Raw genomic sequence first — 27,316 nt, forward strand, 5'->3', positions numbered from 1 at the left:
TGCACCAAAGCAGACTTTATTTAGCTCAGTGGAGTAAGGGGGGAGGGAGAGAAACACACATCAGTAGGGGAGAAGCGGGGAAGGGAGAGTATAGAGACACACTAAACCACTGGAGCAGGACATAAGGACAGGTGCACATCACAGGTATCTTTTTGGTCATCACTATGGCAACAACATATCCAGAAAAAAAATGAAAAGAATACCTTTACCTACATTAGGGATAACAGAGTCCCTTCACCATAGAGGACCCCAATATGTACATCTTACAGTCACTAAGATCAAGAGAATACGAGAGAAATTAAAGATTTAAATAATCGGTATACAAAAAAACTGCCTTTGTGGTATTTGGACAGAAGAAAGCTCATTGGTATTGTCGTAAACATTGGTTAGTTTAGGAACAAAACATGACAGTGTTCAGTCAGTCCATATCCTTTGGGAAGTTGGCTGTGATGTCAGTTTTCTCTGGACAAATGGAACAGACACATTGCAACACAGGAAGACCGACACAACACCAGCTTAAGGTCTGGGGATGAACTCCTTCAAATAGCTATGCAGTATCTACGCACGTGTGGAGAAGTTCCTGCCCTATGTAGGTTTCTATGAAACGGAAAGTACTTCTGGTATTATGAAAGCCATTCGTATCAGCTAAGCAGGGGTCATTTATTTGATACTGAAAAACAAACTTGCTGGACTTGAGCCCCACGTATCCATTTGTTTTCAACAGAAGAACAGAGGAGCAGTTTATCAACAGCATCACAGGTATCATTACAGTTTGTAGTCATTAAAGCCTAGTGGTAAAGCGATCAGAGCATGCATCTTTCTACAGTATCATTAGAAACTACAGTACATTAGCAGCAAACTGGACATCCTTAAGGGCTGAAGTTCAACACTATGGTAAAAAAAAAGAAAAAAGAAAAATAAACTGTAACATTTCTCAAGAGAAGTAAAACTCTTTAACCGCTATATTACAGACTGCCATGGCTCTAGTTTGGAGTTTTGGTTACAGTCGCCAGTGTGCTTATGAGAGGCAGAAAACAGTAGCTTAGATATAGGGACTCCTTCCTTCTTCAAAAACAGCAATACATCGTCAAGTAAACAGTAGCGCTTATTTTTGTAGGTCATATGGTTAAAGTATTATCACGTCTTTGGATTTTTGTCTTAAAGCATTAATTATTGTTTAGCTATTATTGTTATATTATCATTATTACAGTTAGAATAAGGAGTGGTTTAAAATCAACACAGGAAGAACGGTAGAAAGGAAAACAGTAAAAGTAGGCGGGGAGGGAGAAATAAATTAGGTGTACAAAAATAACATCAACAACATCATCCAAAGTTTTTCTCAGCTTTGCGCAGTAGCTCCCTTTTTGTGGAAAGTGGAGAAGGGAGCAAACATCCAATGAAGTCTTGAGTCAACCATACAAAAGCTAAATACTGTACATTTACCCCTCACACTATTAAACACTTTAGTGTCAGTAAGGTTTTTTTTTCGTAACAATCTATTACTCAGAGGTGAAAAGCTCAGATCTTTGAAATACAGAGATGTTGTTGTACACATCTGTTAATAGCTAGTCCAAAGGTTAAACCACGCCTGTTCTGTTTCAGAAACAGAAACGTGCATTATTAAGATCACATTTGAAACAGAGCCATGTTGAGCTGTTGACCTGAGCACACAAAGCTTTACATTAATCACATAACATTGGTAACCATTGGTATATTTAAATGGAACAGAAAGGCAGTAAGTCCCCTTGCCTGAACATATCAAAGCTGTCATAATCTTTTCATAACCATGACACCATTTATATCGAAGCAAGACAGTTTATCTCCATCCATAAGATTTATATTAAGAAACTATTACTAAACACCCACAATGTAAATTTGAGTTTGGTTAAAGTTTTCATATACAGTATAATGGTTGAGTGCTATAAAAAAATAGTTTGACCCTTCCCAGGACAAACTGACCTTTACGTTCTGTGCTATTTGGACTGTTATCCACTAAAGGAACATTGAAGGTGTACATGTACAACAGAAGACTCATCATTGGCTTGTGCAGGGTGAGGCTGCATTCCAGCACCGCATCAGTCTATTGGTTCTCCGCTTACCTATGCCAGCTGCAGGTTTCACCCCTTCGCCATACAGACGTCAGCTCTGCAGTTTGTTATGAGCACAAACATGTTGAAATGAAATCCACAGACATGTAAAATTTTGGTTACGAGCTTTGGAATCTGAGTCAGTCTTTACAAAAGCTCTATGCGAATACCTCCATTTATAGCAAGGATATTATTCCATTTTTTCCTCTTCTTCACCAGTGTTTACAGCTTTGTTTTTGTTTTTTTATGTTTATCTTTTGGAACTTTCTATTTACACTAAAATCTCTTTGACAATTTCTTTTCCAGCCTTACGCAGACTGGGACTACATGCTACACAGCTAGTCAACTAGCACTGGTGGAGGGCCCACTGTGAGTCTGTCATGCAGACTGAGAGGTAGACTGCAGGTCTAGCTGGGCAGTGAGGTCACATACTTGGAGAATGCTCTTTGGCCTCTGTGGCATCTGGTTGGTTTGTATCAAGGTGATGTTTGGTTGTGACGGAACAGGGAGAGGAGCTCTTTTCAACAAGAACGGACAGACCACGGAAGAGTTTACGAACAAAATGGTAAGAGGAAAGCTGTGGTAGAGAAGACGTGGTTTGGGCTCTCCCATACTTTCTGGAGAGAGTTTCTCTTTGGGCCACTGTGGCTCTCTATCTTTGGGGCATTCAGGTAACAGGTTTGGCAGCAAAAGTGGACAGGATATATGTGTAGAGGGTAAAAGCAGATGCGGGTGTTCTTTTGGGCGAGATTCTTGCAGAAAGAAGCAAATGGACCTTAGTCTGCCTCTCTATGCTCGGTCCCTCTCCCCTGCACCAGCAGACAGCTCAGCCTGCTCCCTCTCTGCAGAGTCAGAGCTCAGACTCCTGGCCCTCTTCTCCTTAGCTCTGGCGTTCTGGAACCACACCTGTATGGAATGTGAACAGGTATTAGCACTTTGTCTGATGTGGTTGCTTTGAATGGAAGTAAATCAAACTGCATTTTTTAACATTTTAAGAGGTTACCTGCACCACACGGTGAGGCAGCCCTAGCTCCTGGCCCAGTGCCTCACACTCGTGGCGGTTGGGCGTACGATGGCTCCTGTAGAAATCTCTGAGCTGTAGAACTTGGAAGTGGGTCATCTGTGTCCTTTGGCGCTGCTGCTGATGGTGGTGAGGCTGCAGAGTTTCACCCCACTCTGAGCTTGGACCCCCAGATCCCTCAGGACTTGGAGACCCTTGATCACCCATACTGGAAGCCTCCTCACATGAGTACTCTTCTCCATCTTCCTCATAGTCATCATCCTCGTCTGGGTTGTTCAAATCAGTAGTTGAAGTGTTCACAGTTGGCCTAGTTAGCTCTTTGTTGCTAATGACAAAGCCAGGGTTTAGGTGAAGGTTGGAGGGGATGGATGGGCCTGGTCTATCCATGACAGATGACATACCAATCCCCATTTGCCCACTGGCTCCATTATTCATAGATAAGCTGTATCCTGCTCTTTCAGCCTCTGCCCAGTGGCGTGACCTCATATGGGCGTCCAGAGCACTCTTTACCTTGAAAAGAGCCCTGCAGAATGGGCAGCGCAGGTGGTTCAAACCCAAGCTGAAACTGGATCCTGGCCCCATTGACCGGAACTGACCTTTTCTCTCTCTGGCTCGTGTATTCTGAAACCAGACCTTTGGAGAAAAGACCAGTGAGTTTTCATAATAAAAATGACAACAACAGTAAAAGAACTTCACATGCAGACATTCTTTGTTAATAGTACCTGAACCACACGTCTTGTGAGGCCCACATCTCGCGCAATGCTTTCGAGGACTCCTCTGGTGGGGTTGGAGTCCAAGCTGTAGCGCTGATACAGCACTTCAAGCTGTTCTGGAGTGATGGTGGTTCTCTGACGCTTATCCCTTCTTTGTTCCTCCTCAACATCCCTACTGCCCCTTTGGCCTTCAAAACCGGTCTCTGACATAAGCTTTGTATTCTGCTTCATGGGTGTCAGGGAACTTTGAGAGAGGCTGGTCAGGGAGTTACTGGGGAGATCAGACAGTGCGTTTTTCATTTGTATGCTGTTTAAGTGGGAAATCATGGAATGTGTGGAATTGGGGTGCATCTGGGACATGGCGCCTGAAAGCATTTGGCTGGCCATCATAGTGTGGTTGGGGTGGAGCATCATGTACGGCATGGTTCGGTCTGTGAAGCCAGAGTGAAGGAGTTGGACCTGGGACTGAGCTGCCAGTAGATGCCTGGTCTGATGCTCTTGCCACAGCTGAAATGATGGCAAGGACACTGGACAGATGCTGCACTGGAACTGAGTCTGGGTTTGGAATTGGTTTTGTGGCTGGGTTTCATTGGATAGGCCAGACTTAGAATCAGGAAGCTGAGTGGAGCTAGTTTCAGACTCTGGAGCAGAAGAACGGTGGGATGATGTTTCAGCAGGTTTTTCCATACCTTGATCAAATGGGGGGTTGTGTGTATGCCCTTGGCTGGATTTCGACATAGATGGGACAGTGGATAATTTTTGAGAAGAGGAGGATGAGCAAGGCTCAGATTTTTCAGAGTCAATTTCTGGTTCCAGCTTGGGCTCAGGTTGTGGAGATGACCTGGTTTTCATGACCTGGCCATCTTCTTTTACCTGTTTGTCTGGGTTTGAGATTTCATTGGGAATTTGATTTAGAGCTGGGCTCTTGTTTGCCTGAGGAGAAACAGTTTTATCTCCTAGTTTCCTACTAACAGATGTTGGTTCATTTTTGGCAGTCAGATGCTCCTTTTCCATGCTGTGAGTGGAATCATCATGGATAGGCGAGTCGGGGTGGGTGTAATACTCATATGTAAAATCCATGGAGTTTTCATTCTGACTGTCACCTTGTCTTCCATCTACACAGATATTATCATCGTCCTCATTCTTGTACCCACTGTCTTTTTGTCTCTGGATGTTGTCAGTCTGGCTCCTCCCTTCAAACCCATCATCTGACCCTCTTTCTTGGTTTTTGCGTGCCCTCTGTCTGGCATTTTGGAACCAAACAACAATGACCCTGTTTGGAAGTGACAACAGAGCTGACAACCTGTCGTATTCTTCCTCTCTGGGGTAAGGAGTGGCCTCAAACACCCCTTGCAGGGTCTCTAGTTGTTGCTCAGTAAAGCGAGTTCTAGAAGAGCGCCTGCCCCTATGGATCTCTCCTCTGTGCAGTTCTGGAGTCATTTGGGGTGGTGAGGCTGTGACACTTGGTGACAGTGAACAGGGAGAAAGAGCCAGAGTCTCGTTTTGAACCACTTCCTCTCTGGACTGCTCCAGGGCTGTGGTTGGAGGGTTGCTAAAATTGTAGGGGGAGTCCTTGTCTCGCTGGCGCTCTTTAAACAGAGTGTTTCGGAACCAGTGTTTGATGACTTTATGAGGCAGACCAGACATACTGGATATCTTGTTGATCTCTTCATCACTAGGGAGGCTGTTAATATCAAAGTGTTTTTTCAGCACAGCTAGCTGCTCCTCAGAAATTCGTGTTCGTGTTCTCTTACCTTGCTGCTGTTCAACTATTGTTGGGCTGACTTGCGGCTGCTGTCCTGTTTGGAGAGGGCTAGATTGGGACGGGCGACTCAGCAGTGCAGGCGTGAGTTGAGGAGCCTGACTTAACAAAGCTGGACTCAGCTGGGGTTTTTGTCCTAGAAGTGCTGGGGTGAGCTGAGACTGGTAGAGTTTTGCCAGCTCTGGGTTCATGCTGGAGTCTAACCAAGGTTGAGTCTGCAGCGCCACAGACTGCATTACAACTGGAGAAAGGAGAGGCAGGTCCATGGGAAAAGGGAGAGTGGGTAGAGGAAGCTTAGGTAAAGGCAGTGGCGGGATAGGAAGCTGAGACAAGGGCAAAGGGAGCATAGGCATGTTAGGTAAAGAAAGAGAAATGGACTTAGAAGGGGATGTGGTTTGAGAAGTAGCTGTAGCAGGTGGGCTTGAGATCGGTGCTTCTGGTGGAAACAGAGGTTGCAAAGGAGACACAGGGGAAGAGGGCGCATTGGCATTTGGTGTTACATCTGTAGCTGTTGGACTTGTTTTAGTTACTGCATCTGTGTTAGTTACTGAGACCACAGGAGAGGGTGCAGACGTTCTAACTTGAGGCTTCACCAGCTCTGGTTCTAAGGGTGGCGATGGGGCCACGGCTGAGGGTGTAGATTCAGGGCAAACATCTGGATTCTCTCCAGACTTCGGCTGTGCGAGCGGGTACATCTGGTCATACTGCAGCCTGTATTTCTTGGAAAACCTCTCCAGTGCAGCAGTGGGAAACAGACTCCTGTGACTATACTCCTGGTGGCTTTTTAAAACCAAGGCGTCTGAAAAAAACTTGCCACAGTGTCTACATTTTTCTTTCCCTCCACAGCATCTTTTCTTCTTGCCTGGTGAATTCTCATTATTGTTGTGCGTTTTCTCTGATGGCAAGCTCGCTCTCTTTCCATCATCTTCTATTTTTTGCTCGTTGTTACATGTTTCTGTCTGGTTTTCCTGTAACTTGGTTAACTCATCTTGTTTTTCCAAGCGCACCTCAGTCTTGCTGATATCCGAGTACTCTTGTTTGCCTGGAATCATTTTGGTTGCTATCTGTTGCTGGTGTCTGTGTCTATTTTGTATATACTGCAGTGCCAACTCGTAGCCGTAACTCTGTAGCAGGGCTCTAAGAGGCTCTCCGTTCACAGCAGCATATGGCACTCTGGGAGGTGGACACTGTAATCCTAGAAGATCTGAGGAGGACGACTCCAACTCTTTTGGACTCACATTTTTAACAAGGGTCTTTTCTTGTTCTTCATCAATATTTGAATTGCTGGATTCTCTTTGCATCTGGTTTTTGGAAGATCTACTGCAGACAGTTTCAACTTTCTCTTCACATTGTACACGATCCTTTGGTTGGCTAATTGTTGAATTAGAACTGTGTCTCTTGTTTTGTTTCTCATCTGTTTGAGGTGCGGACTCACTTTTAGGCTCTGCCTTGGCCTGTTCTTTTGGGGCACCATTGGCAGAAATTATCTGAGTAAGGTCTGAAATCTTAACTGCCAAGTCCGGGTTAAGCTTCAGGTCTCCTGATAAATAAAAAGGCAGGAGGAGCTGCTGCTGCAAAGAAAGCAAGTTTTCTGGTGCCAGGGAAAAGTGTTGTTTGATAAGATTCTCTGGGCTTAAAGGAATGTGTTGCATCATCTGAGACTGAAGCAGAGCTGTGTGTTGCAACTGAGCCTGGGCCTGGGCCTGAGCCTGGACTAACTGCTGTTGTTGCATTAGCATTAATTGGTTTCTTGATGCTAGAAGCTCTGCCACTCTCTTTTTAGCCTGCTGGCTCTCAGTTGAGTTAGAGAGGATTGGTTGAGCTTCAGCCACTAATCCAGGGCCTAATAGTGAAGACGTTGATGGGCTTGCTACATCTGCCCTCTTGGTATAAGGTAAACTATTAGATGTTTCTTCGCTGGTGACAGCAGCTTGAGTAACAGAAGTCGGGACGGATACAGAAGCAGTTCCACTAGACGCTGGGTTCTGGGCTGCACGAGCTCTAGTCTGATGAAGGACAGAGCGAAGGTGTATGTCAAGTGTGGAGCTCTGGCTATAACCCACTCCACACAGTCGACAGCGGTAAGGTCTAGAATCGATGCCACACGGAGCTTCGGGGGCGCCAACACCTGTGCCAGAGTCCTGCACTGCTCGTCTAGCTCTGTGAAGGTGGGACACAGAGTTATAGTGGACCAGAAGAATGGTTTTCTGGGTGAAAGATTCAGAACACACGGTACATTTATAGGGCCGGGATGGATCAAGGAAGCGATCCATTGTGGGATTAGAGCTCTTTTTCAGAGCAGAGTTGGAACTAGTTTCTGATGCAACCTCTTCATGCAACTGTTTCTCTGTCTCCACTACATCTTCCTCCTTTCCCTTAATTTCACCAAACACGTCCTTCTCTTTTATTTTAACCTCTTCCTTTTGTTCCTCCTTTTCCTCCATACATAGTGCTTCTTCCTCAATCTCGTCATCCTCTTCACCTTCTCCCGCTTCTTGACCAACTTGAGGTGACAAACTGAATTCCTGCTGAATTGAACTCTTATTATTATTCTCCATGTATTGCGCAGTATGGGACTGCAGGAGTGTATTCTGTCCCTGTGTGTTGTCCAGCTGTGAGTGTGTGTTCTGCATGTGTCTCTGCAGGGCCTCCTGACTGCGGCATTGTCTGGAACAGAGGGGGCACTCTGTCGCCGCCCTCATGGCGTGATACTGCCAGTGCAGCTGGAGCTTCTCCTGAGTGGGAAACGCCAGGCTGCACCTGCTGCAACGAAAGCGGTAACCATGGCGATCAGAGAGAGGAGGGGGATCGCTGGCTGGGGAGGTGGGTGGTGAAGAGGGGGGAATCTGAGTTGGGGAGTGAGGAGCCAGCCTGCCATTGGAAGGGTGAGTGTTGTCTTCTAGGGGTGGGGTGAGTAGAGCTGTGACATCTTTGGGTGCGGCAACATCTTTCTCCGTGTTCTCCACTAAAATGCCTGCAAAGTGCACAGTGTTAGTGACTATATTATTTTATTCTTTTAATATAGGGTGAAACATGACTAAACCGAACAACATCATACTTTGTTATAGGTTCATCTTTTATATACACAATTTCTTCAGTTTTATGGGGCATTTTACACCAACCTTTGCTTTTCTGTGAATCCGAGGTAATGGAATCAGCAGTGTGGGAACAATTTGCATTGTTATTCTTGGTGTTTTTATTTTTCTGAGTATCATCTGCTCGCATATCGGTCTTTAGTTCTTGTTCCAGATCAGGCTGTGGTTGTTCCACGGATGGCGTGACCTGCAAAAAATAAGAAAAGTGATAACTCTTTTTGGTCTGTGTCGGTTTTATTACCACTTAGCCTCCGTGTTGTTTTACCAATTCAGAATAAAGCAAATTTGAGATATTACCATATTTTTTAAATCCAACATTATGAATAAAACATGTTTAATTGTACAGCATAACAGCAAGCAAATATCGTGATGTATAAACATGAAGCGCCTCCACTCCCTGTCCCAATATCATAAAACATTCAAGTGTGCATTTGTAAGTGTATCGTTAAATCTTGCACCTGCCTGCATAGCAGTATATGCAGCTAGCACATCAATTCGGTAATAAGTGTATATGGTTGAAACATGTGGCTCAGCCCTTCAGCTCCTGCGACACCCTCATGCATGCCCCCAGGGTTTAATAAAACTTTACTGAGGTGAATAATGAATTTATTTAAAATCATTCTTCATACAGAAAACCTCCATCTCCACAGCTTCAAGCACTAAGAGCAAATACTATATCTATCCGAACAGCCAGCTACCCTAAGGAAAGGACGGACAGCTAAAGATGAGATTTACATGACAAGAGTTTTCTCTGCGTAACAGCTTCATAAGAGAGAGAAGAACAACCACACACACACACACACGCACACACACACACGCACACACAACACCGAAAACTGAAGGTCAGGCTTAATCTAGAGAGCATAATTGGAAAGCTAGGTACATAATGGCCATCATCACCTCAGTCTGAATTAATGAACCTCAATTACTATCAGAGGGAGTGAGGGAGGGGAAGGGAGGACGGTGGTGCTGGTGGTGGCGTGGGGCATGGGGGGTCCAAGGGGTGTAGAATATGAAAAAGAGAGAGAGTGGGGAGAGGGAGGGAGAAAGTATGGGGAAATGAACAAAAAAACTGCTTTGGGAGCGAGCGAGCGAGGGAGGGGCAACGCATAAGAAATTGAGAAAGACCTTAGGAGAGACAGAGGGAGGGGCCAGGACTGAAATTGCAGAATAGGAATGATAGGAGTAGCCAGAGGGGGGGAGAGGGTGGGACAGCAAAGGGGAGAAAGGGTGAAAAGCAGTCAGTGAAGTGGAGGCGAAGAGAGCAAGAGACAAAGGCCACTTAGCATACGGGCCAGGGAGATGGAGGATGGTGATGTGGATAGATGACCAGTCTTTGTTAGTTGGAGAGACACAGTAAAAAGCATGGGGGCCCCTTTTTAGCTTGACTGCACTTCTGGTAATAGAGGGCTACTTAAACATGCATTATAGAAAGACTGGCTTTTCCCTCACTCACTCAGTCAAACCCGCTCTCTTCCACTCTAAAAGTCGCGTATACACATACACGCCGAATGCTCGGCTGCATCAAAGATGATAGCGGGGAGCTACTTAAACATGCATTAAAAAAGCGCTGCCTTTCTCTCTGGTGCCTTCTTAATGGAATTGTCTCCCTACATTTCACTCGCCCCCATCCCCCATCACTTTGGCTTCTCCTCGTCTTTTTTTTTTTTTTTTTTTTTTTTGCTTCGGGACGACGGCAAATACAAGAAATACACACTTCGGTGCACTTACTGCGCTGATGAGCTTGTCCACGCAGTCCTGCGCCACACTGTGCACGTGCGTGAGGTGCTGCCGAAGGTGTGTGTGTGGGAGGTGAACCTGGCACAAAGGGCACTGGACAGACTAAGAGAGGACGAGAGCGGCCCGCCGGGCCGTTATTAGCTTACAGTAAAACGTGCACGGGACAGCGACGATCGGAGCCATTTGCACTCGGATCGGTGTCGCGTGTGAGCCGCTCACCTGCTGGTTCTCGTTTTGCTGGTGTATTTTGGGGCGTTTGGTTGCGATGCTGTTTTCCACCTCCCCACATCCAGAAGATGGACGCTTGATCGGGGACAGCGGCTCCCTCTTTTCTCTTTCTTCTCCCTTAACTTCACCTTCAGCAAGCAAAGTAAATGTAGAAATATAAATACATGGATGTTACTGTGCATACAATGTAGTCTGGCCTGTTGTTTTTCCTACCTGTCTCCTCAGACGTCTCCTTTGTCCTCATGTTACTTGTGTCTTTGGTTGTTTCCAAAGGAGCAGTGGTGTTGTCTCTGGAAGCTTCCACGTCCTCGCTGAGCTCTCCTGGTGACAAAATCAATGCCTTTGTAATTCATACATACTTTGAAAAATATTTTCTTTAGCTCCATCAAATAATCATGTAATTGTGGTTTACTTTATTCTCCTGATCAGGCCAGTGTCTTAAAGCCACACTTCATTCTTCTTGCTACCATAAGACTATCGATCAGGTATTGATTCTCCATTACATAGCCCTCTCGGAGGTGGAGTAGAGGTAATATGGACTTACACCACATCAGTTCACCTCAATAAGTCTTAATCCGCTCAGAGACGAACCACGGGGAAGACTTCATTTTAGAGTCGGCAGCTCGCCCGCTTCAGCCAATGTAAATTCCACGTTTTATCTTGCACAGACTGGAATCCACCTCCATCCAGTCTCGCCCAGCGGATTTGTAACGGTTCATTGATTAGCAGGTGCTAGTTAGCTGTTGTCAGGGGTGATTGGGCACATAACAAGGACGTGGATCGACTAATCAATTTACCTGATCAATATCACAGCACCCGCCATTAGTCACCTTCGCACTCTTTTCATCTTAATCTCCCGTCCGCTTCCCGATGTCGACAAGCACATGTAACACGAAATCTCTTCTCACCTGTGACGCCGTCGGGGCATTTCCTGATGGTAAATATGGCGGCCAGCTCCTCCCCGCTCAGCGGCTGCAGCTGCAGCAGCCTTTCCCTCTGCTGATGGGTCGGCGTTTGACTGTGTTTCAGCACTTGGGTCTTGGTGTTGGAGGAGTGGTTGCATAAGAGGCAATGGAACAGCCACGAACCTCCGTCAACCTCACCATCATACTGCTGCAGGAACTGACCACATGGACAGAGAGAGAGGTAGAAAATAAACTATAATGAGAATAATCTTAAAATTACAACCATAATTGGTTTATTTATGAGTGTACTGACTCTGTAAACGCGAACGCCCGACTCGTGCTGCGAACTGAGGGAATGCCCCCGTAGCTTCTCCAAACTGCTGGTCACGTAGTCACACAGGTTGCACCTCAGCTGGACGGGGTTGCCCTTGGCGATGAGGGCCGCTCCCTCCTGACCCCTGTCCCCCCCCTCCTGGAGGTGAGCGGCGAGCAGGTACCTGGTGCGGTGTCGGTCCGTCTGGCAGTGCAAGGAGAAGTTGGCCCTCAGCGGGGTGGTGTAGCCGCACAGCCGGCAGTGGCAGCCGCCGGCGACCAGGGAGCACCAGTCGGACTGGGGCAGGGAGCGGGGGGCGTTGAGGTGCTGCTCTACAAACTCTAGGCTGTCGGATGAGAAGCAGGAGCAGACGAGGCACTGGAACACGCCCTGGGAGAGGTTTCCAGTGGGGGACAGAGAGGGAGGCGGCGGGGGAGACGGGGAGGGCGACGGGGAGGGCGTCAGCGTGGAGCCGAGGGCGACCGGCTGCTCGGCGAGTTGTTGGGCGGTCAGCCGCATGTTCAGGGAGAGCTCTGCACCTGGAAGAGAAGAGAAGCCGCGTGAGATTGCTTCCGCGCCGCTTTCCCCAACGGCGTCGGGTGCAGCGCCGCGTCGCTCACCGCCGCTCTGCAGGTGCTTAAACGGTGGCGCGAGGCTCCTGCACTGGGACAGGTAGTAGCCCCGCTGCAGCCGCAGCATGTTGTGCGTGTGCTTCTCGCTGGTGGTGTGTATGCGCAGGTTGCGGGCGATGCTGGTCTCGTAGTCGCACACGTCACAGCGCCACCGCTTGCCGTGGGGGTGGGGGTGCGGGTGGGGGTGGGGGTGCGCGGGCGGGGCCTGCTTGGCCGGCGGGCCGGCGGGCGCCGGCGCCGGGAGCGGGAGCTTGTACGGCGGCTCGTCGCCGCCGCCGTTGGGGGCGTGGCCGTTGGCGCCGGCGTGGCCCCCGTTCTGGACGTTGTTGAGGTGCTTGTCCGACTGCATGTGGATGCTGAGGTTGCCCTTGGACGAGGTAGCATAGTCGCACACCTCACAGCGGTAGGGCTTGTAGCCGCAGGCGTAGGTCTCGCCGCGGGCCAGGCGCGGGTGCGGTTTCCCCGAACTGCAGAATCCACACACGCCGCGCGCCGCGCCGCCGCACACGCACTTCCCCCCGGAGGCGCCGCACACGCACTGGCCCCCTGTCTCCGGGTGTTTCTCCTTCATGTGGACCTGCAGCGTGTGCTGAGACTTGTAGTGCCAGTTACACTTGGGGCATTTCAGGGTCTTGCAGGAATTGCGTGAGTGCATTATGGTCATGTGACTAGTCAGCGAATTGGGAGAGAGGTCTTGGCTGAGGTTTTTAAGGACATCTTCTCTGTGTTCGTCGTCTTTGTCCCTCTCCTCGTCCACCTCTACCTCTAGCTGGCTGTCATTTGGTTCTGGAGCTTTGGCACCATCTCCATTGGAAATGGAGGAGTTCGGACCCCCTGCCGGCCCGTCGTCCTCAGCAGGCGCCGTGGCAGCGTCCGCGCCTGCCAGTGGGAAAGCCAGAGTATGCTGCTGGGATTTAAAGCTCTGAGGAAACCCAGAAATCCAGCCCTGATCTGCCTTAATGTCTTTTACCTCTGTCTCGCTCGGCAGGGCAGAAGAGGAGGATGGACAACTGAAGTGCTTTGGAGAGGCAGAAAGAAACGGGGAGGGCTTTGGGGAGGTGGACGGTGTGTGGGAGGGCTTTGGAGAGGCGCCTACTTTGCTGTGGAGTGTGCCACTGGCCTTCGCAGTGCTGGAAGAAGAGCTGTGCTGGCTCTGTTGAGGTAATAAAGAACATTTGGATTTGGTTTGGCTTTGGTTTGAGATGGCCTTCTCCTCTTCCTCATCCTCTCCTCCTCCGCTGAGGGCTGCTGAGAGGCCCCCTGTATCTGACAACGCCGCCGCCCCCACACCCACACGCACTTCCCCGTCCTCCTTCCTGTGCCCTGACAAATACCCCTCCCCAAAGTCTTTTTTCCTCCCCTGCTGCGGGCACACTCCGTTCTCCTGCGAACGTCCGCCTCCCTCCTTCCCCTCACCTCCCTCGGTCGGTTCTCGAGCTCGGGACCCCTCCGCACCCCCCTCCTCCCGCCGAGGCCGGGTCGGGGGCTCGTTGGCAGGGGCCATGGCTGAGGTGTGGGAGGACGACCCCTGCTCAGCGATGACCGCCTGGGTCAGGAGAGGGAGAGATAAAGCCTGGGGACTGAGGTCAACATCTCTCTCCTCTCCTCCCCCTCCATCCCCTCCTCCTCCCTCACTGCTGTCCATACCAGAGGCTACAGCTGCCACGCATCACCACCCCACCTGTGAGTTCCAGATACAGGGGAAGGAGAGGGGAGAGAGCGGGTCAGAGAGAAATAGAAGGAAATAGAGGGAGAAAGGGAGGCGAAGATTAAATACATAAGTCATGTAAATAATACTGCATAACAATGGAGGCCATTGATTAGAGTCCCTGGATAGCATCTGTTCAATACAGCCTGCACTGTGTGCAATACACACCCTGGTTACTCAGGGGTTAGTGTTAGCCCTTAATGGGAAAATCAATAGCATGAGCGCTAAACTAGGTAGAGGAATGCGGGTAAAGGCTACGCAGGAGGTCTATAATATTCCTCAGGGGATAGGATTAAATAAAGAACCGAATGCTTCTGAGCTAAAGGGCTTCCACTAAATTACCACTGTTAGATAAAAGCAGATAAAAGAACAGTTTTAAAGCCACTGTATCGGCCTCTTCATCTTCTGCTGCATATTAATGCGGAGATATTATGAGAGGCAGCGGGACCTCAGCGTAGCAATCGGCAACTCGTAGGACACAGGTAAAATAAACAGCATATAACCTCATTTACAACAAGCACTTGTGTGGGACATTCGCAAGAATTTTTTTTTATATTAAAATATTTTTCTTAAATTATTTGCAGGGCTTGGCACGGTGTTTGCCAAACATAAACACTAGAAGAACAATTCACATTAAAACAGTAATTGAATGCATATCTGTCACAAACCTAAACTTAATAACACATCACTGCTAATAATAGTGAAATGTCCATAAAAACAAATTTGAAATCTGAATGTTAGTGTTGCTTTAACCTCATTCGACTCTCTCTCTCTGCTAGCTTTTTTTTTTTAAGAGCGACCCAACGTCAGAATCATTCTAAACATTCAGCGATCAGTTCCACATCCAGGCAGTGAGTTTGCAAACACTCGCGGTCGTCAGCAGCATCACGCATCGCCGCGGACACTTCTGAAAACAATGAACCGGGTCTCTCGTTCTCGCCCGTATCTGACAGATGGATGCCAGATGAGACAGATACATCTCACTTGCTCTGTGTGCGTCCCACAATCTCATTACTGACCTTTTTTAATCAAGGAGAGACCTTAATGTACCCTTTCACCTTCTCCTTCAAGCAACCCACCCCCTCCTTCCCCTGCTCCTTCAACGCCCCCCTCCCTCCCTCCCTCCCTCCCCTCGCTCTCCCTCCCTCCCCCTCCACCTCTCTGCAGCTTAAAAATATATGGCTCATAGCTGCACTCTGATCGTGCTTTAATGTACTGTGTTTATGTCACAGGCCACGGACCCTTGCCCACTGCAGCTGTCCACTGTCCTGCCCGAGAGAGCCGAGGGGGCCGGGGCTGCCAGCCAGCAGCTGAGAACAGTCTCTAATCTGATAAAGATTTTCATTTACACTGCAATCAATAACCCGGGTCTATCGACAATGTAACTATTTATACAAGCATTCCTGGCTCTCTATTGATCACAAGTGCGGGAAACCATCATTTAACAGTGTGTGTACATCCTGTTGTGTACTGCAAACAGATTCTGATAATGTCAATTAAGCCCAGGGAATTTAACTTATTGCAACTGTTTAAAATCAACAATGCGCAGGACATCTTTGTTATAATGTGTGAATCCACATAATGCAGTAGATATACAATAGGTGTGGGGTTTTTTTATTCCCTACAGTGTGTGTGTGTGTGTGTGTGTGTGTGTGTGTGTGTGTGTGTGTGTCTGTGTGTGTGTTAACGAGAGAGACGCGAAGGACAAGGGTGTGAGTAGTAGAGAGTAAAGACATAGACAGTGGAGTTATGTGGCTGAACTTAAAGACAATTCATTTTCTCATTAAAGGACCTGGGTAAATACAGCAGGACCTGGACGAGACCCGTGGAGCTCGTGCACCGCAGCCTTCAGGTAATAGCGCTAAACATTTTTTCCCGGGACGTACTAGCGACCAGGTCGGGCGGACGACACCGGATGGGCAGAGACTTGAATAGTTCACTCCCCGTGTCGGTGTCGCGTAGCCTCCAGCCCACTTCAGCCTTTGTTTACACCGGACCGCACCGTGCCACGCTCCGAACCGGCGAAACCCGGCGCGTTCGCTCCCCGTATCCAGTAACAGGTGACTCGGTCCACAAACAAATCCGCACGAGCTCGATTTGTGCGAATTCCACGCCGCACCGACCGAACACCCCCTCCTCCTCCCCGCCGCCGCCGCCGCCGCTTCCTTCCACCTTAATACCGTAAACAAATGGCACACTTACATGTCTGCAGCGGCTCCGGTACAAAGCTCCTCGCGCTGGATGTGCGGTAGTCCAGAAAACAATCGCGTAGAGAACCCACTCATTCCTTATGAATGATCCTCTGCGTTTCTTACGGAGCCAGGAGGAAAAAATGGAAGAGGGAGCAGCGGAGTCCAAGTTGTTACCAAACAACAGTGTAATTAAAGCTACATATAGGCTGTAGTAAACAGAAGATAGGGGACGGAGGGGTTTGTGCGAGCTCCAGAGGTAGAATGAGTTCTGATCACTGTGGGGGGAAAAACACTTGGCTCTTTATTCCTGCTAATTAGTTTCCTTCAAAAAATGGCTGAGATTACGCCCACTGCGCATGTGCGTAATTGCGCAGACACCGCTAATTAGCCCGTTTGGATCAATAGGATTCCGCGAGAGAGAGAGAAAGAGAGGGAGGGAGGAGGGAGGAGGAGAGGCTACGGGAACGCATAGAGAAGACACGGAGGAGAGGAAAATATTGAAAAGTACGAAGAAATACAGACAAAAAGCGGAGATTTATTCATAATATGGAAATACGACTGGATATTTGCAATAAAATAAATTTATATGGATAATAATGCAAAATTTCTGACGCCCTGACAAAAGAAAAACGTAAAAAGCACAAAGGCACTAATTTGAAAATACAATTTAAGATTGATTTTTTAAAAATAACACAAAAAGCTTCAAGAGGAATAATGTGATGCTAAAAAACGATGCGAAACTATCACGATAATTCATTGTTTCGCATCAAAGAAACACCAAGGCCCTGAAGAATTATTTAAGAAATAGCATTTTTATATTTACTTTAATAAAAAAACAGCGACTGACGCTCAAATACTGTTGTTGGGTCTAATTTGAATCTCTGTCTTTGGTTCACGAATCATTGAAATTTCTCCGTAATATCACAATGTCTCCTCGGGACGAGTTATAACTAGAATAGCAATCTCCTGTTTTTCCGAATACATTTAAAACAACAAAAAGTATTGGCTACAAAAAAAAAACGTGAGAAAGTCTTTATGTGCTTGAATATAATATGTGAAATTCCAATCAGACTGTTTTCGACGTGAGGAGGTGACGTTATCAGCCACATATGTGTGTTTAAATATATAAATACGCACATATTGACGCGTTTTTAACGTTTGTCTTCACACAGGACCTTTTGCGTTTTTTTCTGCTCCGGTCATCCCGTCCTCGCCAGTCGTCTCTATTGTTATGATAATACTATTGTGGATTTCACGCTGGATGTGCAATCTGTCGATTGTCCATATTTTAAAAGGTGAAAACTGAATTCATTTGTTGGATCAAATGCTACCCTTTGCTTTCTTTATTGCGCTTTGATTGTCAGATATGACTTTCTTCTCTTTTTATAAATATACTTTTCGAGAGGTATGAAAGGGTTGTGACGTATTTACACAAGTAAAAATCTAAAGCATAAGCTGCGAGGAGGTTGCTCTTAACTCACACTCGTTGTATGGAGCAACCGCACTACAAGGCCAGTACCAAATATTACCTGCATAAATACAATATTTCACGAGTGCACTGACATTTGGATGTAGGTGTGGCTCTGTCTGGTGTGGCAATTTCTAAGAATTGTGCAACTTTAAATATGCAAAAATATGAAGCATTGTCCAAATGTTTGCAGGCCCCATGATGCTCTGCGGAAACTGTAAATTCTGGGATTGTTTTATGATTTGACGTGTAAAGTGTTTGTCCGTGTGGCACATCCCGCTAAAGCAAAGACCGTAGGTTATCACAAACATAAATCATAAACTATTTACCAGCGATGTTACTGTATTCTTTCTGTGTGTGTGTGTGTGTGTGTGTGTGTGTGTGTGTGTGTGTGTGTGTGTGTGTGTGTGTGTGTGTGTGTGTGTGTGTGTGTGTGTGTGTGAGAGAGAGAAAGCGAGAGAGAGAGACAGACAGACAGAGAGATCATTTGTCTACTTGGTGCATCTTTTTGTTTATATGACAGGAAATCTGTTTTCGTGGTTGCATATGCGCTTTGAGCTGTCTGTAATAAATAAAATGTTTTCTTTTGAATAAAACGTTGTACATTTAAACATTTAAGGGGAAATTTTGTCCTAATAATTGTTTTTGAATTTAAGCCTGTTGTGTACAGCAGCAAAACTAACCTTAATAATATATCTACAGGTTTACACTGTGGCACAATAAAAATATTATCACAATTTTCCCATTCTTTACATATCGGGTTCTTGGTGCACTCTTCCATCTTAATCTGCAATGCAATTCTATTATTGTCCAATTTAAATCAATGAGGTGAACACGTGTTTAGAGAACAGAATAATTTCCCTGATTGCTCGGAGGTACACTTTGGGAAAGTTAAGCACAGCTCTGGCCGTAGACGTGCTCCCTGACTACCACTGATAGTTGATTAAAAGCAGAAGGACTATATTTTGCTGATATGAAAGCTCCCATGTGAGGGTGAGAATCTGAATTTGCAAATCACCCATACACTCAGTTGCATTACAACATTCAAGCATGCACAAGATGCACAGTAAAAGGCACCATGCCTTTCATGCCCTCAGGTGTGTGCCATGGTTGTTGTTTTCACTGTAATATATAGTTAGCCCTTCCACCAATTTACACTGTCAGTGCTAATGGGGCAATTAACCAGTGTGATACCCCCCAGGCAGACGGAGAGCCAAAAGCTCCCCAACTCCAAACTTGTCTTTATGACATTTATATGACAAAATATGGGGGAAGCTGGGGACCCATCTGACACCTTGGAGGGTCCTTAATGTCACTCCCTCGCCTGCCCCCGCCCCTGTGTGCCCCCGGGTATGGCACAGAGCAGGAAGTGTAATATATCATGTACCGGAGAAGCTCAGGCCTCATCCAGGAGGAAGAAAACTTTGAGCCGCATGCAAAGATCCGGCGGCGGAACACAGATTTTCACACCTTGTCAACTTTAGCATGACTATAGATGCCGCCTTGCCTCGTCGACACACAAACACTCTCCCAGCTAACGCAGCCTAAGTTGACCTCTCCCTTTTTAATGCCCATATTTCCCTTTATCTTTGTCTCTTCTCACATTCACCCTGTCCTTCTTGCATCCCCAAGGAGGCAATAACCTCCATAGCAAGTGCTTCCCCTTGAGCCGTTGTCATAGTAACTTGTGGGCTGGTCGACATGACAACACCGCCATGGTCCAGAGATAGATTATAGGCCAGAAATGGGGAGGGAGAAGGCACAAGGGGGATTTGCACCCCCTTTAATTTGGTTTGCCTGATTCTGATTCATAATGTTTTTTCTCTCCCTCTTTCTCTAAGGGCGAGGTGCAGTCAGCATCAACCTGCTTTACATTTATACAGGTATTTATAGCCTGCACACACTGCGGCCTTTAAGCAGCTCCATTGCAGGGTTACCTGCTATGCTCTAAAGCACCTGGATGGACATTATTAGAATTAAATACTATTTAATAATATTTATTTTAAATCCCATTAATATATTTGCAGTACCATTTACATGTGTTAATTCAGACCAACAAACATTTGTGATTTTTAATTTTATTTATACACTCTCTATGCAACCCTAAATATTGAGTTCAATGTATTTGAGTGTTACAACATTTTGCAATAAACTGATCATCTGCTATTTAATGCTAGCTCCAGATTCATTAATGCAAGTATGAGAAATCCCAGAAGAATAACAAGATAAATAAAAAGCCATATCTGGCTAAAATTTAATTGTCTGAATCAGAGGACAGTTACAGTAAAGGCGCTACCAAAAATGTATTAATTTCATCATGCCTCATGTTAAACAGGTTGGATATAACTGCACCTCAATCGGGCTGTCAAAGGTGCGGTACAAAGAACAGGGTTCATGGCTACTTCGCAAACAAAAACTCCTCAAAATGCAAAAACACAGCAGACACACGGCAGCAAATGCACTGAATGACGTGCATATGTAAAACGCACCAAACATGATTCATAAAAGATGTGGAGCACGCTGAACAGATTTGTAAAAATACTCTTCAATTATATATATCATACATTTATAATAAGCGCCCTGCTTTTCATAATGGGCTTGTAGCATGCGCCTTCAAGTTGAGGAGTAATCTACAGACTTTGGTCCACAGCAGGATGATGACTTCCCACCTGCTCCAGGGGTAGTGAACCTCCCGTGACCCTTATCAATGACACCTTTTACACAGGGTCACAAGCAAAAAGAGATTTGCCTATATGGATCAATGAGTACCATAACTATTTAGGACTATTAAATACAAATCACAAGGAGCTTCACAGACTATTTGTTTGAATTTAAAAGAACGAGAATAAAGTGATACTCTGGACAGTTGACCAAAAAATGTATTTAGCTTGTAACTGTCTTTGTACTCGTTATTTATTTTGTGTGTGGTTTATTGCTGCTGTTGTATTTACAGTTAAATTACTTTGATGGCAGAAATGTATTTCTAATGACAAACCTGCCTTTGTACATTTGTAGAATGTAGCAAATGTTAAAACCTCTCTCTCTCTCTCTTCTTCAGATGCTCCCATCTATTTTCATATCACCCAACTACAGAGGGCTTGTTTTGGTTATGAGCTTATTGAGCACTTTGATATAATTCAGTCACGCTGAATGTGCCCTCCTGTCCGTCTTTCTCCTTTGTTTTGGATATGTTTGATGTGCATGTTTCCTTTCATTTTTATTGGCTCAGCCTTTGACAAATGAATTTTTCCTTGGGGATCAATAAAGTGTATCATCTCATTTCATCTTATCTCATCTCATCACCTTGGCTATGGCCTCCTGCAGGAGAACATAATAACACTGATGTTAGATGGAGATGAGCGTGCCTACAGGTAGCCTGCATTTCTTTTGGTTTTATCCCCAATTCACGTTAAACGGCTCAAGTACAAAAGGTGCGTGTAAAACTGAGCAACAGCGCCCTCAGATGGTCAACACCCTTAGTTGTGAGCAGTCCAGCAAAAGTACTCAGTGCGCCTTCTCGGCCACCGTAGAGTTACGGAAGTATTGGCTGTTGCTGTCTAGAAAGTGATTGTTGTAGTTTTAGCCCCATAATTTGTAGGAAATATCTATTCAAGTGTAATCGTTTGATTTATTTTTGAACAGGAGATTGAAGATGCAAGATGATTGGGAAGAAGAGGTATGAAAACAACAACGTACTTGTGTTTGTTTAATAAATGGAATCAACATTAGCTTAATTTAGCTAACATTAATTTGTCCTACGACTACTCACTAAACTAACGCGTTTAATTTTAGCTGTATTTGCTGTGTTAACATTATTGGGTAGTACTACAGCCTTCGAGAGTGAATAGTATACTGTGTTGTAATATTTTAAAATTACTCACATTTTATGATGATAAATACCAATCATTGCGTCTATATGAAAACCACGTGTAATAATACCGAGTCACGTGTCTTTCTGTACGCTTAGGAGCAACTTGTTGTGGTCGAGCTCTCTGGAATAATCGACAATGAGTTTCTAACCAAGTGTCAGGGAACTTGCAAGATACTGGTGAGTTCAGGGTTTTGTTGTTGCTGAATGAGACACCTTGATATAATGTTGACATACTGTACACAATATTGCCAGTCTCTCATTAGCGCTTTACTGATGTAATTGGTTCATTTTTGTTTAAGGATATTGATAGCGAGAACCCTATGATGCAAGTCGGACAATATGTTTTTACAGGGGAGTATGAAGGTAAGACAGAAGCTTGTTGTTGTTGCTGTTGTTGTAAGCATTATACCTGCAGTTGAATGAGCCACCATAAGACACTATTATTTAGAAGTAACCCTAAAATCTGTTTTCTTATTCTTGCTTTTTCAAAGATGCATTGGGAACGTGTGTGCTATTCAAGGAGGGGCCACAAAAAGGTATGGCCCATCTTCATGCTCTTTGTTTTTGCTGCTCGATATTATATGTGATTTGTTATTTTAATGTTTATTTTTTTATGTTGGCAGGAAAAGCAGCCAGTGCTCCAGAGCTAAAGTATATGTGCCACACTGTAAAGAAGCTGATGATGCAACGAATCTTCCTGACTGAGAAGAAAGAAGGTGGAGTCATCACACATCAACAAAGCTTTTCTTGACAGAGCTTAAAAAGCCAACTTTGTTGTGTTATAAGCCCAAATATGACTATTCTTGTTTTGGCAGGTAGTGGCGATAGTGATACGCAAGCTATCACCTGTCAGTCCAGTCAAGAAACAGATGCGGACCAACAAAGAAAGATAGACGATGAGATGGGCAACACAGACTTGGATGCCTCGAAGACGAGTTAATATGTTGAATTTCTCCTGTATTGCTCCCTCCTTATCTAACTCTAGAGACACAAACATTTGTAAACCTGCGGGGGATTCTCTATCTAAAACTGAATATTCAAATATTCTGAAAATTCACCAATAGATGACAGATGTACCCTATCAATACATTTTATCAGCAAAGGGAGGAAATGTTGCTGCTATAAATAATTGCCTAAATGAATAGAGTGGTGTTCAAATAGTCAATAGTACAGGTGTCATAATGAATAGGAAGGCATGAGTTTTGATGTTTTGGGTTTTGTAAAGACCAGATAGTAAGTTAAGTAAAGGAAACTTAAGTAATAAAGGAGTTGTTGCAGTGCATGGAGTAAGATGCAGGAGTTTGAAAAGTTATAGCGGGTTACAGTAATTTAAAAAGTAAGTCATACATTATATTCATTATACCACATTGGTTTTACCAGACCTACTGAAACCACCCTGTTATCATCATGAATGGAGTCATTTAGAGTTAGTGGAAAGAGGTTTCATATTTTCACATTTTAGGTGTAATTATACTGTTCAAACATGTCATTTTTTTGTACCATTGTCGACCCAGAAACGTTTTACTTAGTCATTTATTTTAAGCACCGTTTGGAAAAAATAAAATAAAATATAAAAAATCTTTAGTTTGTTTGTTCTGTGTGGAATGTTGCCGTGTGGCTCAGTTTTCCCAGTAGCTCCTGTCAGGTTTATGAATGAACAGGATTTTGTTGACTTTGAGGACGTGGCGGTTCTTGGCCAATCCAATCACCGATGTTCTATGGATTCGGACCAATCAATGAGCGACATGGCACTGGCTTCGTAGGAGCCTGATTGGTCAGTTGACGTTTTAGCACAGGAAGTGTAAGGGTGTGTTTCCGAGGGGAGGGACTATAGCTGCGACGACGAACTTCCTAAAAGACACCGGTGAGTTGTCCTCGTAATTTATTTTTCAAAACATTTAAATAGCAAAAGTACGGTATTAATTCTACCAGGTATTTAGAAATACTCAACATGGGGATTTATTTAGGCTGAGAATTTTTAGGATGACTGAAACTAAGACTAACTGGATGCTAGGTTAGCCAGCCTGATGTTAGTCTCAACCTTGGATCTAGTAACGGTGGCTGGTTGGAAATAACGGGTAGATGCGGCTGATGCCGAAACATAAAAGTAAAAGGAGACCGGTGAAATGTGAGGGGCTCGAACATGTAGTGAAAGTACAGAAGGGAATTGCTCTAGTAAAACGTACAATGTAACCGTAACTAGTGAGAGAATCTGAAAAGATTCCAGTTGGATAAAAATGCTGGATTTTAAGTCGTAGTTTTCCAAAAACACTGACTGTATAGTTTACTTTTAAATAGCAAACTGAAAGATGGAAGTATTTGACTGTTTTCATCTTTTTTTGCTGCATCTTTTTTTTCAAGTTTTCATTTTCCGTTTTACTACCGTCATCGAATTAAAATTGGTGTTAACTAATACGGAATTCTCATGAATGATGTGAGAGCTTCAACGTTATGTATGTTTTCACAGCCTAAAATCAAAAAGACCATATATGAGGATTTTCCCAACAGTAGGAAAGTCCTGTCTTATCTTCTAAAATGTGTGCGTGGTGTAGTTTCTAGTGTGATTTAGTCAAATTCAGTCTCTCACAAGTCAAAGGAAAAGTGGAATATTGCGTCAGCAGCAACAGATTAACCCAGTAATTCCTTTCTCATCGTCGGAGAACTTGCAAGTACATTTCTAAACTCACTTGCTCACTATAGTCCCAGTGTTTAGTACTGACACAATCTGATCGTAAGCCACAATAACATATGAATGTATTGAAATTGACATTTTATTAGAATACACTGTTTTGAGCAATAACCATAACTTTTTTTTGTCTTTGGTTCAGACGGTGTTTGTACATACTCAGGATGGAGCTACGGCCACTCCTCATGTGCTTTGCTCTCTGTGTGGTTTACGCCACCAGCAAACCCACAGAGAAGAAGGACCGGGTTCACCACGACGAACCCCTCAGCAACCGAGAACACGATGACGCAGAGAACTTTGACTATGACCATGAAGCCTTTCTCGGACAAGAGGAAGCCAAGTCTTTTGACCAGCTCACACCAGAGGAGAGCAAGGAGAGGCTTGGGTAAGAAAACATGACGTGGAAAATTTGTTTAAGAGAAGAACATGACTCAGCATTTGCTCTACTTCTATTAATGTACTGTAGTATGCTGGTTGAACGCATCGATGATGACAAGGATGGCTACGTGACAGTTGAAGAAATGAAAAAGTGGATCAAACACGCTCAGAAGAGGTGGATCTATGATGACCGGGACAGACAATGGAAGAGTCATGATCTTAATGGGGATCAAGTGGTGTCCTGGGAAGAGTACAAGAACGCCACATATGGATACATTCTTGGTACAGCTGCACAGAGTTGTCATTTTACATTGGATAATTCCAGTATCTCTAAATGCAGATATTTACTTTTCAAATCTTACTTGCAGATGACCCCGATCCTGATGATGGTTTCAGCTACAGACAGATGATGGCTCGGGATGAAAGGAGATTCAAAATGGCTGACCAAGATAATGACATGAAAGCCAACAAGGAGGAGTTCACGGCCTTCCTTCATCCAGAGGAGTATGACCATATGAAAGACATTGTTGTGCTGGTGAGTGATCTAGTTAGATTATATACTAGCATTCCATCTTTTACACGTCTTTTCAATGACCTGCTCTTCTCGTTCTATAGGAAACTATGGAAGACATTGACAAGAATGGAGATGGTTTAATTGACCTTGATGAGTACATAGGTGAGTCTTTAAATTTGCAGTGCCATATAAAGCTTGTCAGTTTGTACCAGAATGTGTTCGTAAGGGTTTAAGGAACTACTATTACTTCTCACTATCCTGTTCTTTAGGTGACATGTACAACCAAGAGGGAGATGCTACAGAACCTGAGTGGGTGAAGACAGAGAGAGAACAGTTTACTGAATTCAGGGACAAAAACAAAGACGGGAAGATGGACAAGGAGGAGACCAGAGACTGGATCCTGCCCAGTGACTATGATCATGCTGAAGCTGAGGCCAGACACCTCGTCTATGAGTCAGATACAGACAAAGTACGTACTGCTAAATTATTTCAGTGTGTGATTGCTGTCGTACACATTGCATATATGTCAGTGTGTCTCTGTGTGTTCATCAGGGTTTGAGGAATCAGTTGACATTATGACATAATTGTAAATAAGTTACTTTGAAGTCAGTTTGGCTGCCACTGTAATTGCATGTTTATTGTGTAATGAAGATGCCATTTAAATTTATTGTCCCAATGAGCAACTTTGCTAATATGAGATATAGTTTCAGTAATATATTTTTATCAAGAGTCTCTGCAAGTATACAAGGTTTATGGTGTTTCTAACTCTCCCTCCTTCAGGATGGCCGTCTGACTAAAGCAGAAATCGTGGAAAAATATGACTTGTTTGTAGGCAGCCAGGCAACCGACTTCGGGGAGGCTCTGACTCGACATGATGAGTTCTAACGTCCACCTCCCTCCAAAGACTATGAATTCATCCTGTGTTTACCACCTTACTCCTCTGACAGTGTCTGGAGTATGTCTGACGAGATAAACTCACCTTATCCAACAGCCACGGACAGTAATTTATTTAATTTCTTGAATGTGTTGCATTGTACACACACTAACATTGTAAGTCATGAGCGCATACCGTGTGTGCCCATGCTCAGTTGTGTAGGATTGGACTATATTACCAGCCTTTTTGCCCTGCTTCCACACACTATGCTAAGTGCAAACAGTGTTAACTTTTTCCTCTTTGACACAACGATTTTATAACGTAGCCATGCTTTCTTAAAAGCCCTTGATAGAACAAGCTTGCATTATACAGAACACTTTGTGTATTTTTTTTTAGGTTTGTAATGCACTGGACTGAGAGGAGTCAAGCTGTTTTCAGGCCCTTAGAACTTGTGCAGCTCCTCTGTCTGATCACGTTTCCAGGCCCGAACGTAAAGTGCTAGTTGCTGATGGATCATTTGATCATTTATATTGGTAATGCTGGAGTATAAGATGTTGAGATTGAAATATTACTATTAAACAGAATTACAGTGAAGACCAGTCGGACAAGTGCAATACAGTGTCATCGGTGGGACAACACTGTTTGCTCTATCAAATGCTTTGTCCTCGAAGCTGCCTCCTTGTTTGTTCCTCTATGTTTGTGCCTATGAGTAAGTCTCCGTGTGTACATTATAATGCTTGTATTTTGGATGACTGATTTGCTCCCTGTTATTTTTAATTTTTATATTTTCAGTTGAACTACAAACTTGTGTGCTAAGCAAAACATTTTAAGCAACTGGGGAAAAGAAGTGTTCTCCTCTTTAATACGTTTATTATTCCTGCATTATCACTACCACCATTTATAACCACTGTTGATAGTTTTTACGGTATACTACCGCATATATGATAATGTTTTTACAGTCTCCCTGCAGCAACAAGCCTTTCACTAGTGACTTTACTGTACATACGTTGTTGGTCTGCACATTGAGCACTCTAACAATCAGGACTAGATTTTGTGATTGGGAAGAATGTCTCAATAAAAACAACCCAAAATCTAGGCCTGTGGTCGACTGCCTTCTTTTCCTGTAGTA

The 27,316-nt window shown here is 44.8% G+C and overlaps 2 protein-coding genes across 2 annotated transcripts; one reads left to right on the top strand and one right to left on the bottom strand.

Annotated features, from left to right (window-relative positions):
- On the bottom strand, positions 1-17,154 carry LOC114857728 (zinc finger homeobox protein 3-like). Its single transcript, XM_029154492.3, has 11 exons — positions 16,407-17,154; positions 12,485-14,177; positions 11,865-12,403; positions 11,555-11,768; positions 10,860-10,967; positions 10,638-10,774; positions 10,410-10,520; positions 8,706-8,865; positions 3,831-8,557; positions 3,091-3,741; positions 1-2,993 (listed from the first exon to the last, which is right to left on the bottom strand). Exons 2-11 carry the CDS (start codon positions 14,139-14,141, stop codon positions 2,877-2,879), a joined length of 8,421 nt encoding a protein of 2,806 aa, XP_029010325.1. The 5' UTR covers positions 14,142-14,177; positions 16,407-17,154; the 3' UTR covers positions 1-2,876.
- Positions 15,147-27,282, top strand: calub (calumenin b). Its single transcript, XM_041071173.2, has 17 exons — positions 15,147-15,197; positions 15,437-15,585; positions 15,994-16,056; positions 19,706-19,747; positions 21,507-21,540; positions 21,832-21,912; positions 22,035-22,098; positions 22,227-22,271; positions 22,359-22,451; positions 22,551-22,672; positions 22,721-22,734; positions 24,564-24,806; positions 24,888-25,081; positions 25,168-25,334; positions 25,415-25,475; positions 25,583-25,782; positions 26,094-27,282. The coding sequence occupies exons 1-17, from the start codon at positions 15,162-15,164 to the stop codon at positions 26,196-26,198; spliced, it is 1,713 nt and encodes a 570-aa protein (XP_040927107.2). The 5' UTR covers positions 15,147-15,161; the 3' UTR covers positions 26,199-27,282.
- Positions 27,283-27,316: the final 34 nt, after the last annotated feature.

Source organism: Betta splendens, chromosome 6, assembly GCF_900634795.4.
Source record: "Betta splendens chromosome 6, fBetSpl5.4, whole genome shotgun sequence".
NCBI lineage: Eukaryota > Metazoa > Chordata > Actinopteri > Anabantiformes > Osphronemidae > Betta > Betta splendens.

Bases quoted from the DNA above. Each gene is read 5' to 3' on its own strand.
- LOC114857728 (XM_029154492.3), bottom strand. From the start codon at position 14,141: ATGGACAGCAGTGAGGGAGGAGGAGGGGATGGAGGGGGAGGAGAGGAG. The intron at 11,769-11,864 runs GTCAGTACACTC...CCATGTGGTCAG, and splicing joins CGGGCGTTCGCGTTTACAGA to TTCCTGCAGCAGTATGATGG. The intron at 10,775-10,859 runs GTAGGAAAAACA...TGCTTGCTGAAG, and splicing joins GGAGACGTCTGAGGAGACAG to GTGAAGTTAAGGGAGAAGAA.
- calub (XM_041071173.2), top strand. From the start codon at position 15,162: ATGCCAGATGAGACAGATACATCTCACTTGCTCTGT. The intron at 25,335-25,414 runs GTGAGTGATCTA...CTCGTTCTATAG, and splicing joins TGAAAGACATTGTTGTGCTG to GAAACTATGGAAGACATTGA. The intron at 25,476-25,582 runs GTGAGTCTTTAA...CCTGTTCTTTAG, and splicing joins TGACCTTGATGAGTACATAG to GTGACATGTACAACCAAGAG.